We start from the raw sequence: 13,384 nt of genomic DNA, 5'->3' as shown, positions 1-13,384 counted from the left end.
GGCATCCTGGTGCATGTTATCGGTCAGTGAAGCTGTCAATGACTGGAAAGGACAATGTTAGAGTTTGGTCAAAGTTTGGCAGTCTACTATGGTGACTTTCGTGACTCACATAAATGTCACAGATAGTCACGGACAAGTCGCACTTGCCGAATTTACAGTCCACTCGACAAGACAAACATTAGAAGTCACATACATATGATACTGAAATTTCTAGTATAAAGTCTCGAGTAGAGACGTACATCAGTAAACCACTTTGCACTGTGCAGCGCTGTACAGTGCTGTACAGCATGCAAGCGCTACAGCTTGGTCCCAATTAGCCAGTCCATCACAGCGACACCTTGCGCTGTGAATCTCTGTACAGACACCTACAGACCGCCCAGTAATTACGAAAATCTACTTGAATTGCAAATTTTTTTCGCTGTCCATCTCTGTACAGACACCCACAGAGCACTCAGAGACCCGGAGCTGTACAGACATTTGCTCGCTGTACTGCTTACACACACTGGACAACACAAAAATTTTAAAACAAAAAAACAAAACCAATATATTGAATCACATGACCACGACAAACAGTAAATACAATGATACGTGCGCCAAACACAATAAATGCTTGATATAAACTGGGGAGCGGGAATACGAAGCTTTTAGTCAAGAAGAATCTGCAGGTGGTCGTGTCTGGCATCAACAACTCCTTTGAGATTCATAGCTGCAGCCCTGTACAAATGAAAATCAGTAAAAAAATTATCAGAGAGAAAAGATCCTCACCATCCCGCTGCAGCCCATTCTCGCAGTTGAGCTGACAGCCTAGGCCCATGATACGCATCCTCAAGGATATGTTTGAGCAATTCGAGCATCCGACAATAGACGGGGCCGTAGTCCTTGGTGGAAAAGTTTGGGTATGACTTCCCATGTCCGTTTTTCACAAGACCGTCGAAGACACAATTGAACTAGTTTCAAGACAGAAAATTAACACATGACATTGGCGAGGGAGACGAAATTACCGCCGCAGCAACCAAAGCCAAACATGAGAGTGGCAATTCCGTGCTAAAGGTCTCCGGCATCCTTCGTGCAATTCGATATGGTCCTGTGTAAAAGAATGTGATGACGGCTTCACGAAGGGCGGGATGAGCGAAGTTTCATGTTCTCCCCTAGAAATCTTCCATCAGTAGAGTTGCGATCACCACAAGATCACTTACCTGATCGTCCACCCCAAAGCGTAAGAAGAATGCTTCCTTGATCAATTCAGCAGCAGTGTGCTCGACCCAAGCAGCACGTTCCTGAACGGGGACAGAAAGCGGAGGAATAAGCGAATATGATACTGGTGCAATGCTTATGGCTGTTTTCTTCAAGTCAGATCGCCAAGTCGAAAGATCGTCGTACAGCTTTAATACAGACTGTCAACGAGATATTGGCACAAAGTCAGTTATGCACGCACCAACCGAGTCATATTAAATTTGTGTTCTGGCCAAACCCCTGCATCAGAATATGACATATTAGTTCGAGAACGAATGAGAACGAACAAGTGCCTACCAGCTTCAAATTGTTTACCGTTCGTATCCCACACAACCAATACTGCAATGAGAACTTCAGTGATTGTTCCTGGAAGATTCTTCACCAAAGTTGGAAACGGGTTCTCCAGGGCGTGTTGCGCGCGACATTCTACTTTGGCGTCCTCCAAGAAACTTTTCCAGCGTGGTCCGTACCAAGATAATTGATCGGGTGTTGGCCCACCACGCGATGACCTAGACTTTTTGTTTTTCAATGGCTGAACATCACACTCGGACACTTGATTCAGCAGTTTGAGGGATTCAGGATCAGGAAGACGGGGCTTTCCGTTTTTCTTATGATGGCGTTGTAGTACATCGTCAGGCTTCGAGGTGATGGTCTGCTCGATGGTGAGTGTCAATTAAAATGGTCTCCCTGATCTCACCTCAATGTGTTGGGATGCTTGCCGCCGCGGTCCTGGTGAGATATCCGGAGGGTCCTTGAAAGAAAGGCAATGGTAAGCATGATACAATTGAACGATATGGCCATACCTGAGAGCTTTCGTTCCGCTGGATTAACAATATAAAATGAGAGTTACTCCCGGCTTGAGCAGAAAACTTACCGAGGTTTTATCAAGGCTCGTCTGGGCAACTACATCATCTTCATCGCGTGAGTACTGGAACTGAATTTCAGGTGTGAGAGGGCGAGCGACTGGAGATTGCGAAGGTGGTACATCCTCCACAAACCCTATAACATTGAATTAGTGAAGCGAAATCACACGACGAGAATGTGTACCTGGGTGTTCTTTCTGGCGTCGGCCAGCCTCCCCCCAACCAAACTGCTGTGAGCTCTTGACCGTATCATCATTTCCCCCCTCCTCCTCGTCATCCTCTCCGCTGTCCTCTTCATCAGCATCTTTATCATTGCTATCATCGCTGTCATCACTGCTACAGTCTTTAGAGTCACTGTCATCAGATTCAAACGACATCAGACGACGCTGAGCCCTAACAGTGTCATCATGCTGACGTAGGGCTGGATCTAAATTCTCCTCCCGAAAGACGGACCTTGGCAAAACCACTGGATATTCAGAGACAGCGTTCTGGGTATGTCGCTCAGCAATTGCATCCCGAGTTCGCTTCTCAGCGATAGCGTCCCGAGCTCGTTGCTCGGCAATGGCGTCTCGAGCTCGTTGCTCGGCAATGGCGTCTCGAGCTCGTTGCTCGGCAATGGCATCTCGAGCTCGTTGCTCGGCAATGGCATCTCGAGCTCGTTGCTCGGCAATGGCGTCCCGAGCGCGCTGCTCAGCATCCTTCGCCCCAATGGTGACATGCGGGTTGTGCAATGCCTGAATATTGGGCTGGGCAGTACCGGAATGAGCTATTTCTGTTGGAGCAACAAATCCAAACCTTCCACCAGGTTGCTGGGATGTAAAGCTGGGCCCTGTGGCGATAATGTCCTTGGCTGGGGCATCTGGAGCATCCCTAACGAGTGAGCTGTAGGGTGGAGGAACTGCCTACGAAACAATCAATATGAGTAACAGAATTAATTGGACGCCTACCTTTGAATGATTCTTTCGACCTCTATGACGCGGTTCTGGGGCTTGAGGATTGACTGGAACATTGAGACCAAGGGACATTGTACCCTTACGTTCTTGAGTCCGAGGCTTGGATTGCAATACTGATCCAATCTTCTCCAGTTGTGCATTCCTACCTCCAGTTCCCGCGTTAGGGCGACCAGAACGCCGGGGAGCATTTTGTTCCGCTTCTGCTCCAGTCAGGCCAAGGGACACGAGGGGTACCGTGCTGGGTACCTCAGCAATGTCTGCAGCCCAAGACTTCTTTGGCAAGCCGGCCTTTGAAGCATCGGATCCTTTGCGCTTGCCAGATCGTTTCTTCTTAGGACTGGCGATGGCACGAGGAGGCATGACTGTAATGAAGAACAGAGGAAGAAGTGACTCTGATAAATTATCCCAGACTTACGATGATTTTATACCATGGCTCATCCGTGTACTAATACTTAATAGCCGTATGGGTAGCGAGAGAAAAGTTTATCATTAATAAGAATGATAGTAATAAAGAAACATACCACCATGAGGATTGTTACTATCACGTCGTACTCCGAATCGATTCGCATGACTAGCGTGAAAAAACCTTCGTCGTTGGTAATGGTACTCATAAGAGAAATTGCCGATCACGTAAGCAAAAATGCTACACATAACATGAATCGTACCAGAACCTACTAGTAGTGATACTATATCAGATCCTGGCGTACTACTAGTATCTTGATTGTAAAAAGATAAACACTTGAAAAAAGCTTGAAAAAGAACGATATAGTCAGAACAACAATATCATAGGTACCGGTCAGTGAACTATAGTAAAAACGCAACATACTAATAGTACAAGCCAGCGAGATTCTAGAAATACTACTGCTAAAGTTAAACATGTCATTCATACTAAGTCAGTGAAGAAGAAAAATAGCTGAATATGTGTAATGAGTAGGCTTCACCTCCTGGTCATGCGTCACTGCCCGATGCTGAGTCAGACTCGGTATCACTATGATGAGACTTTTGCCGCTTGGGTGCTACTACAGAGGGAGGGTCTGAAGCAATCCGTTTGCCCTTAACATGTTTCGTGAGAATGGCAGCATCATTCCTGAGCATGTCCACAGCAGATACGAGCTCCTCGTCGTCGGGGAGTTTGTCGAGATGAGAGTTGAGTACAGCGAGAATGGTGTCGAAGGTAACGGGGTGGATCATGTTGTCCACCAGAACTCTACGCCACTCTACTGCGAGGGGGATCAGCTGCTTGAAGTACGGGTGAAATTGGTCTGTGAGACACTTTTCCTCTCCTGGATAAGCGAAAAAGGTGATCTTGAAGGCTGCGCACGATCCCAGGTCAAGGCTGGTCCAACGATCCACCAACGAATTGGGCAAGCGCTCCCGCACCATACCGTTGGGACCACAAAACTTGATGCAAACCCAAGCGAACACGAAAAAAAGGGACTCCAGGTCATCCGCATAGCCTTGGATGACGTATGATACAGGTAGCGCCAGAGAATCAGAGGATGATTTCGGGGTTTTTGGTTTGTCAACTGAATTGCGTCCCCGAGTCTCTTTCTTCTTCGCCGTCTTCTTCCTCTTCGATTCCAGGTCCGCCTCCTGCTGCAGGACCGCATATTGATTGAGAAGTCCGCGTGACATGAAAGGGACTGTGCCCTGGCAAATCAATTAATGAACTGAATATTTAATGAATAAGGTGTACTTACTGTACCGCCAATAGGATATTTATGATCCGAGGCAATCCGAACGGCAAACTCCCAGTCAATAAGAAACCCTTCACTACCTTCAGGTTCGTCTAGGATCATCGCGTTGTTGAGACTACAGTCCCGATGCAAAATCTGACGTTCCTCCACCGCAGCTTGTTGAACTAACATCAAAGAGTATCAGTCCAAGACACCTGTACCCCAAAGTACTAAAAACTTACTCTTAACGATATCCCTTAGTGCCCGCACAAACTCCTTCAGTGTTTGGAACATGTGAAGGGGGCGACCACATGGCTTCAAGACAAGACGTACATGAGTACAACTAGTGCCCCTGGTACTCCGGCGTTCTTTCTGCCGATATTTTCGGGTAACATCGGGATCACCATCTGACTGTTCAACGACCCAATGATCCACCAGCTTTGGAATGCCAGGGAGGCCATCCATCAATTCCAGCATCTTGATCTCGTTCAAGACTACATTGTCGTCCTTGCCTACAACCCAATGGTCTTTTATTATGTAGTCTTCATCGTCTACAGTTGCCAAATAGCAAACGGTTCCGCGACCAACAAGACCTCGGCTCGCAAAAATGATTCTTCTTATAGTGTAGACCTTCTGCCCTACATGGATTTTACCGCAAGGTTCAGGTGATTGAGCAGAGTAAGGGAATTGGGAAGGGAGAGGGGTGACAGAATAGATGCTCTCGGTCATCTCAGCCTGGGGCATTTGGGATGCGAGGCTGAGAAGGGGAGCACTACGGGTTGCAGTGGGGTGCACTGGGAGGGAGGGGGGTGGGAAATGCTCTTCGTCCATCGAGTAATGTGTAGCGGAACCGCTCGGACCTTCTTCCGTCGAGTCAGAGTCACTAGAGTCACTAGCGACTACTGATTCAAGGGCATCACTGGACGACACTCCATCAGGATCCTCGGGAAATGGAAGGGAGGAAGTGGATACGGCAACAGTACAGTCCGTCGTACTTGGTCGGGCAGGAGCGTTTCTAATGGGACGATAGCAGTTGATATCTTTGAATCGGGGTGGTGAAACAATCTTTGAGAATGAGACTGTCGGATCATAGCCGACGCACTCTAGACTCCCGAAATTGATGGCAGCGATTATATGTGAAAATATGTCCAGTTGTTGGTAAATATCGAAGCGAGGAGACACGGCGCCACCAGAGTGATCATACATTAGGACTCTAAGGTGGCGATATTCATCTGTGAATGATAATATGAGAGCAAAGCGCCTCCATGGCTGTTCACTCATCATAATATAGGCATGAGTATCTGCAGCCTTCCCGAGTCGCATCGCAGGCCGGTATCGACTGTGAGTGAGTTCGGCTGATACCCTGATGTTCCCCCACTTTGCCGATATATCGTCAGATAGAACGAGATCTGGCTTGCGCTTGATGTCGCTGCCAGGTAATGCCTTCTGTGCACTGGCTGCGCTCCATGTGCTGGTTGCAAAGCGCATTTCTACTAGTTTGGGCTGCGACGCTGCCAAGCAGCCAGCCAGAGCATTGAGAAACGCAGCAAAGATTTCTTCGTGAGTTGCTTTCTGCATATCATCACCCTCTGACTCGCCCTCTGACTCGCCCTCTGACTCGCCCTCTGAGTCTGCGCCCGAACGACTACTACTGGCATTTTTAGGAGGGTCAACTGGAAGGGCCCAGTTCCAAGCCTTCGCTTCAGTATCGTACAGTGGCACAAGAGTATCGGGCGATGTCCCGCTGAATTTCTCGTTGATGCGTTGGTTGCGATAAAGGATTTTTCCGAATGGGATTTTAAGGCTGAATACATCGGGAAGAGGAACCGTGAAAGACTGAAATATTTTGGAGAGCAGGTGTCCCAGCGGTTGCGAGGCCTTTGGTGAACCCTCGTGAGTGACCAGACGATTGAGCTCATCAGAGGTGATCTTGTTCATAGTATGGACGTCGGTGACATCGGGGATAGACAACAACGATGACAATTTGATTCCGTTGTCAACGGTCCTGAAAAAGAACGCCATTTTTTCGTACACGGACAATAATGGCACAAAGAACGAGAGCTTATTGCCACATAATAGCGCCCATCAAAACTCAGTACTCAGTTCGGTGATCTAAGAATAAAACAGACTAGAATAACTTCTGGCATAGGCTAGATAAGACCACTCAACCATCACGAACGTCGCACGGAAGCTACACCAAAAGCTACATGGAAAGGGGAAAATATACATTCTTATCCCAATACCTGTTGAGCCAGAACTGAGAAGCATGTTCCATGCTATTATATGGGGTGAGACGGTTGTCCGCACTTGCACCGAAGCGAGGGACAAGGTTAACAGGTGCTCTGAGCTGTGTCACAGGTATGACATCGCCCACCCAAGTGCCATTCGAACGCTTCGCTCGTTTGAGCAAGTGGAGCTGCGTACTTGGCTCACGATCATCAGCACCGGAGCTTTGAGGAACAATGTCAAAGCGATGCACGTAAACCAGAAAGTGGTCCTTCCATGACCAATTCGTGCCACTTTTTCCAACAGCACGCATGATAAGCCTGATTTGGCCAATCGTATGACCTGCGACTTGACAATAAGTAGAGATTCAGCGTGACATAAGATCATAACGTACCACGAAGACCATCTTCTGGCCATAAGTACCTCGCCTCATTGTTAATGATGACTGTGTCATACCGGCCACATGTCCAGGGATCAGAAGGAGGTGCACAATTGAGGGTCTGCGCAGGCCGTATGATGCTAGCATCGTGGAAATCGGTGTCCTGCACCCGAAGTTTAAACCAGACTTGAAGTTTGTCGAAGGGAAGTGAAGCAGTAGGTCCAGCTCTTCTAGCCCCCCCAATAGTATGTATGTGATCCCTCCCATGAGTAGCCTCACGACGAAGAAAGTCGGCAATAGCTGGTCGTAAGTCAGGAAGACCAAACTTGATGGCAGCATCGTCAACAGATATGTTTCTGATAGAAGGATCGTAGGTGAGGTGAAACGCTGTGCGTTCGACAACGAACGAGCGCACTGGCACAGGGACTGTCCCCACTTCCCTGTGCTGGAGGACCTTGGCAATTCCGAAGTAATTTGTGATTGGACGCGAATGTCCAGGGTGTTTCATTGTCGTAAGAAGGTCTGCTGGGATATCGCGATCGTCGTCCACGTCGAAATCAACATTCTCATCCTTCTCATCGTCATCTGGATCCTGCTGCCCTGAGTCTGGGACATTGTCGAGCAGACTCATAGCGAGGTCAAAGCGGCGGCATTTATCAGCATGGTCAAGATGGCGACATATCTGGGGATCGTAATTATTATTATTGCTCGAGCGAGCAGGACTTTTGATTTCCGTTATGTGTGCATGCTCCGTGGTATCGGCTGTCCATTGCAGAGGAACTCCAGTGTTCCTTATGCTTGGAACTATGGACTGCATAAGCTCAAGCTTCGGTATGTACCAGTTCTCGATAACGCCGCCACGCTGACCACGACGAAATCCACCCTCTATAATAGCATCTTTGTTAGCGTGAAAATGATCAAGTGCAGTGGAAATTCGGGCGAGTAGGATGTCGTCAATTACGGGTGACTGTACGAGATATCGAAAGTCCATCAGAGCTCGTACAGCAGTCATCACTGCGCTAGGAATTGCATCCGCACTGACTGCAACGATCGAGCGTTGAATGTCGCGTTGAGTACGTCCTGTAACCTGTTTGAGTTTTGAAATCCCGCCATGAAAATGACGGAACCCAGTGACAGCCTGCAACACAGAGAACCGAAAGTCAATCTCTGTATCACCTACTGCGCAAATAAGCCACTTTGCATCGTGGTCGTAGAACTCGCGATGAATGAGGTGAAGAAATTCGGGAGTGAGAAAATGTGATGGATCACTGAGGACCCAATCCATCCAGAATGGTGCGTTCACGCCATTCAAACGAAACTTCTGTGCTTCGCGAAAAAATATCTCGATGTCGTTGGGATCAGCTTTACTCCGCGCAATGTCCAGCTGGGAGAGTGTAGTTGCTCGTGTGCGAGGCTCATGACGGAAAGGGTCTCCAAACTGTTTGTACATGGCCGTAGTGACTGGGGAGGTTTTCCCGCCAACAGCAGCCAGCATCATGGCCTCCGGGGTATCGACAATGTAGCTCGCAAGTGGTGTAAAACAGTAGCGACTGTGTCCAACAGGGTCCGATAGCATGACTCCTTCGCGAGCAGCCAGCTTGAGTGTACGGAGAACAATATCTAAGCATTCGTGAATGAGGCGATCCTCAAGTACGCCTCGCATGCGTTTTTTCTTGTAGATGAATTTTGGGATGGGAAGTAGAGCAGTAAGCACAAAGGCATTCGAAGACGACTTGAGTCGCGTGGACATGCCTATGTTGGCAAGACTAATCAGAAGGGGGTGTGCAACTCTGTCACCCGTCATGGTTGATATATTCGTCTTGTCAGACGATAAGATGGTCCCCAGGAGTGTTGCACCTCTTGGTAGGGCCGACTGTCTGAAAATCGATAAGTACGACGACTCGCACAGATGAAACTATACGTACCTGCATATTCCACGCATCATCACTAGTCATCCACTCTGAATATACACGGCACAGCCGCTGCGCAGTGCTATACACCCTGCGAGGCGTAAAGTCTAGATGATCGTGAAAGGCAGGGTGGTTGAGAAGGCCCGAAATACAATCTAAGGGATCACGCCAATACAAGACAACGGGCGATTTCGTGGGATGTGCTGTAGGTACTACTTGAGACATCCAGCGCGGGCCACTAGGCAACATTTCCGCTCTGCCACACAGCTCCTTGGCCGAATGGAACGACAACGGAAGGGTCTTTATCTAAAGAAGACACCTTCAAAAATTGTATGTTATCAAAAAGAATTTATTACTCACCATGTCGAGCGAAAGAAAACTGTCTATCTTCCCCATGCTTAATCCAGAGCGAAGTAGCCATGACCCAACTTCCCAGTCTTTCTGGCCACTGAATGGATAATACGGGTTCGTTGCACGGTGCCTGCTGTTCTCGTCTGAATTGAATACGTCGAGGAACGTGTAGCCCCTGCCGTATGATCGAGCGCAGTCAGGATACGAGTCGATGACTTCTGAGTTATGAGTTGGTGTCCTCTCTTCATAAGCCTGGCGCTCACTACTACTCCCTCCAAACATCTCATCCCAATCTCCAAAACCACCAGTCTCGATGTCGGGAATAGTATGTGGTCCGTCGTCCATAGTATTAGTACTCACAGGTTCATCGTCCATATCAGACTCAGAGCGCGAGCATATCAAATCCTGCAGCCATGTACTGCAGCCAGAGCGAGGTTGGCTCATGTGCCGAGCAACGGCTACATCATCCTTGAAACCACCTTTCCCGCACGAAGGACACTGGAATGTCATATGTAGTACAATCGACGCGTGAGATTCCGAGAAAGCTGTAAGTAATCCCTTGCGGAATCAATAAGCCATATTCTCAAAACACCCATGTCCAACGTACCAATCCACCTAAATATTTCTAGTGACATACCATCATTGTCAAATATGCGCCCGCAAAACTCCAATAAGTGGCAAGCGAGCCGAACTTCTAGTGAGCCTCCCAGTAGCGGAATCGCTGACTTGTACGACGTGGTCAATGCTATTGGGTCAATGGTAAGTGACTGATATCTGACTCTTACTAGGCACTGCTCGTTAACGTGTGTACAGACCATCAATGACGTTGACGACTGTGAAGCCAACCTGATCATGGATCTCGCAAGGGCCCGACGCGATATAGTTAATGCGGAGAAAAAACTTGCTGATTGCATCGTGCGAGAGCAAGAGGTCATGACCAGTCTTTCAAGATACAAGTCTGTCATTTCCAAGCGGAAGCTTGACAAGGCCGATGTAGGACTAGGCCATATGCGTGTCACATTCAAAAAACACGGTCTTTCACATCAGCCAGCACACGGTTCTCTTGGTAAGTACTCTTATTATGTATACACTACCAACTAACCTCGTCATAGACTCATTCGCATCCTGCCATCAGCTAACGATCCAGTTGGACTGATGCCTCGTCCCTTCTTTCAAATTGTGTCAAATAGTTTGTATTTAGCAGTACTGGTACTAGGCTAGTAGTATAGTAAATATGGACATAAAATTTTGTTCCATCTCGACGCTTGAATTGTGTGACTTCTAGTACGAAATGTTTGATCCCGCGGAACCAATTCATGTAGGTGAGGAGAAGACAACGGCGAGCGTAGTATACAGACTGTTATTGTAATTGATTGTAAAACAGCTGCAACATCCTAAGGCGACCGGTCCGCTTGTTAAATTTTAATTTTACTAAGTACTTTCAGGTACTACTACTACTAGCGCTCGAGGTAGCTATTTTATTGACAAACACTGTGAGGCTGTACATCCTGTGAGCTCTGTCTCTCTGTGGGTTACTGTTGAAAAAAATTCAATGCCCGGGAGAAATGTGCTGTGAGTGCTGTCCTGCTGTGGGTTACTGTAGGTTACTGTCGAAAAAATTTGATGCCCCGGAGAAATGTGCTGTGAGCGCTGTCCCTCTGTGGGTTACTGTGGGAAACTGTCAAAAATGTCGATGTCTGTGGGGAAATTTGTAGTTTACAGATGTATTCGCATCTCAGTTCTGATATAAAGATTCCGTCTGTCCGTTTTTGGTACGTTCCAGTCAAAACGTCACCCCGCTCCTATCGATCACCACAAAAAATTCCCTTGGAAAGCAAAGAAAGTGCCTCTCACGAGAGGGGCACCAGAGGCTCAGCACCAGAACCAGCATAGATGCAGTTCATCTTCACATCCGGCAGTGGGTGATCGCTTGTCCCTTTTCAAAAGTGTCAATGCATCATCATCGTGAGTATACAAGTACCCTACCAGCATGACAGTACGGAATTCCATCCTCCTTGTGTCCCCACCACATCACAGGCGACCACTCGTCCACAAGGTCGGCGAGCGTCTGGAGGTGGCCGTATGCAGCCGGCTGGGGACCGGACGGTCGGCGTAGTGCGACGAAAGTAAAGAAACAGGCAAATATAAAAAGTGCAATGCATAAGTTCCAGATCTGCAAATATGTGTGAGAATGTTGTAACGATTTTAAATGGGCAGGGATTGCGTACTTGGGCAGTGTACATGGCTATCGGAATGAAGTCTAGGGTCTCGTGAGCGGCGGAGATATATATGCCGAATGAAAGTCCAAACATCCAGTCTGTGATTGTCGAGGATAGTGTTCAATGACACTAACAAAAAATACTAGGGGTGAATGACTCACGCAGGAAGGGCTTCGCGATGAAAAGTATGAGACAGATCGGGTGATTAAAAATCGACTCCAGTGGGTTCATTGCCACTCTGAGTCCTTTGCTTCTGGTAGCGCATCTCCACTGTCTTTCATCTCGGATGACATTCGCGATGAGCTCCGAGCAATGTAGCCCAAGCGTCAACGGTCCCTGGAGAAATACGATGTTGATATAGAGTAGAATCCCCACCTCAAGATAGGAGCCTGGCATCAAATACACGATGGCATTGGACTGCGCGCTCCGGAAGAACGACCACGTTTGTAGGGTCAGTGGATAAGTGCTGAATGCAAATAGAGAGCTGGGAGGGAAGCGGTCCCAGACATACATGACGAGTACGGCCCATCCAGCGCACGCTGCAACGATGACCCAAAGAAAAATGACAACTTTCCGGATGCTAGAGTGAGCATGCCACGCGGAGGGCTGTGTCTCTGGTGGCTTCGCTGGGCCTCCATACGTGTCTATGTCAGACACAGGACGCATGCACCGGAAAGTAGTAGGGGTCAATTGTGCGTGGTGGACTAGTGCGGCGGTCAAGTCGAAGGGTGAGGAGCTCCACGTCAAAATCTTGACCGCCCACATCCCTGACAATGCGATAATCACCTGGAGGAGGAGTGCGACACCCAAAATGAGGAGAGGTATCCCTGCGATGGCAATACCCTCATCGACTGTTTGGAATGTCTCCGAGTTATTTTGGTCCAGACACACGACGACTGAGGCGGAGCTGTAGGATGTGATGAGGAGGACAGCCGAAATGCCGTTAAGCAGGGCTCCGTTTGGGTTATACCATCCACGAGCTGCGGTGAGAAGGCGCAGATTGGTGTTGAAACGAAGCCGAGACTCTGAGGCTAGTGCAGCGCGCAATGAGACGCCATGTACGAAGCCTGTGGACTCGGTACATAACATGACGATTAAGTCAAGTATCAGGGTCAATATCCCCTGCAATGCACCTTTATCAACATTGACCAGGTTGAACACCCTGGTTACTCCTAGGGCGCCGTGATTGGCGAAAGTGATAACACCTGCAATGATGAATAAGCAGCCAAAGATAATTGAACATGCCACTCCGACAAGGGCATATCTGCGAGTCGTCAGACCGTGGTAGTAGAAATCGGCTGTAGTATCAGCAGTGGACTTTGCATCAGATATTATCGAGTCAAAGCTCTGGTGACCCGAGAGTGTGTTAGATGTAAGAAGGCTGGAAGGATGCGAATTTTCTTCTGTCAGTTCGGAAGAATCTGCCATAATGATGGGAGGCAGAGACAGGGAGGCCAGCGCGTTATAGACACGCAAATTAAATATATTTCACTTACGACCATGATTAATGCTGCTGGTGCAGGGTGATTTCGAGCAGTTGTTGCAACGTTGATTTACATCACATTGCAATTAGT

At 48.2% G+C, this 13,384-nt stretch overlaps 4 protein-coding genes across 4 annotated transcripts; 1 reads left to right on the top strand and 3 right to left on the bottom strand.

Moving 5' to 3' along the window:
• Positions 1-644: 644 nt before the first annotated feature.
• Positions 645-3,409, bottom strand: F5891DRAFT_1202766 (uncharacterized protein; the record flags this gene model as incomplete). The annotated part of the gene is made up of 10 exons (XM_041368943.1): positions 645-714; positions 766-947; positions 1,197-1,382; positions 1,436-1,473; positions 1,531-1,885; positions 1,931-1,984; positions 2,037-2,054; positions 2,108-2,232; positions 2,281-2,998; positions 3,044-3,409. 10 exons carry the CDS (start codon positions 3,407-3,409, stop codon positions 645-647), a joined length of 2,112 nt encoding a protein of 703 aa, XP_041216261.1.
• A 588-nt stretch (positions 3,410-3,997) lies between these two features.
• On the bottom strand, positions 3,998-6,747 carry F5891DRAFT_1202765 (uncharacterized protein; the record flags this gene model as incomplete). The annotated part of the gene is made up of 3 exons (XM_041368942.1): positions 3,998-4,699; positions 4,750-4,910; positions 4,968-6,747. The coding sequence occupies 3 exons, from the start codon at positions 6,745-6,747 to the stop codon at positions 3,998-4,000; spliced, it is 2,643 nt and encodes an 880-aa protein (XP_041216260.1).
• A 181-nt stretch (positions 6,748-6,928) lies between these two features.
• F5891DRAFT_971192 (uncharacterized protein) lies at positions 6,929-10,101 on the bottom strand (the record flags this gene model as incomplete). The annotated part of the gene is made up of 5 exons (XM_041376350.1): positions 6,929-7,293; positions 7,346-8,744; positions 8,892-9,203; positions 9,256-9,546; positions 9,601-10,101. The coding sequence occupies 5 exons, from the start codon at positions 10,099-10,101 to the stop codon at positions 6,929-6,931; spliced, it is 2,868 nt and encodes a 955-aa protein (XP_041216259.1).
• An 84-nt stretch (positions 10,102-10,185) lies between these two features.
• F5891DRAFT_990296 (uncharacterized protein) lies at positions 10,186-10,747 on the top strand (the record flags this gene model as incomplete). Its single annotated transcript, XM_041378084.1, has 3 exons — positions 10,186-10,350; positions 10,405-10,657; positions 10,704-10,747. The coding sequence occupies 3 exons, from the start codon at positions 10,186-10,188 to the stop codon at positions 10,745-10,747; spliced, it is 462 nt and encodes a 153-aa protein (XP_041216258.1).
• Positions 10,748-13,384: the final 2,637 nt, after the last annotated feature.

This window comes from Suillus fuscotomentosus (genome assembly GCF_016647785.1).
Source record: "Suillus fuscotomentosus strain FC203 chromosome Unknown F5891scaffold_424, whole genome shotgun sequence".
Classification (NCBI taxonomy): domain Eukaryota; kingdom Fungi; phylum Basidiomycota; class Agaricomycetes; order Boletales; family Suillaceae; genus Suillus; species Suillus fuscotomentosus.
Note: the sequence above shows the minus strand (reverse complement) of the source record. Positions and strands in the feature narration are given on the sequence as shown.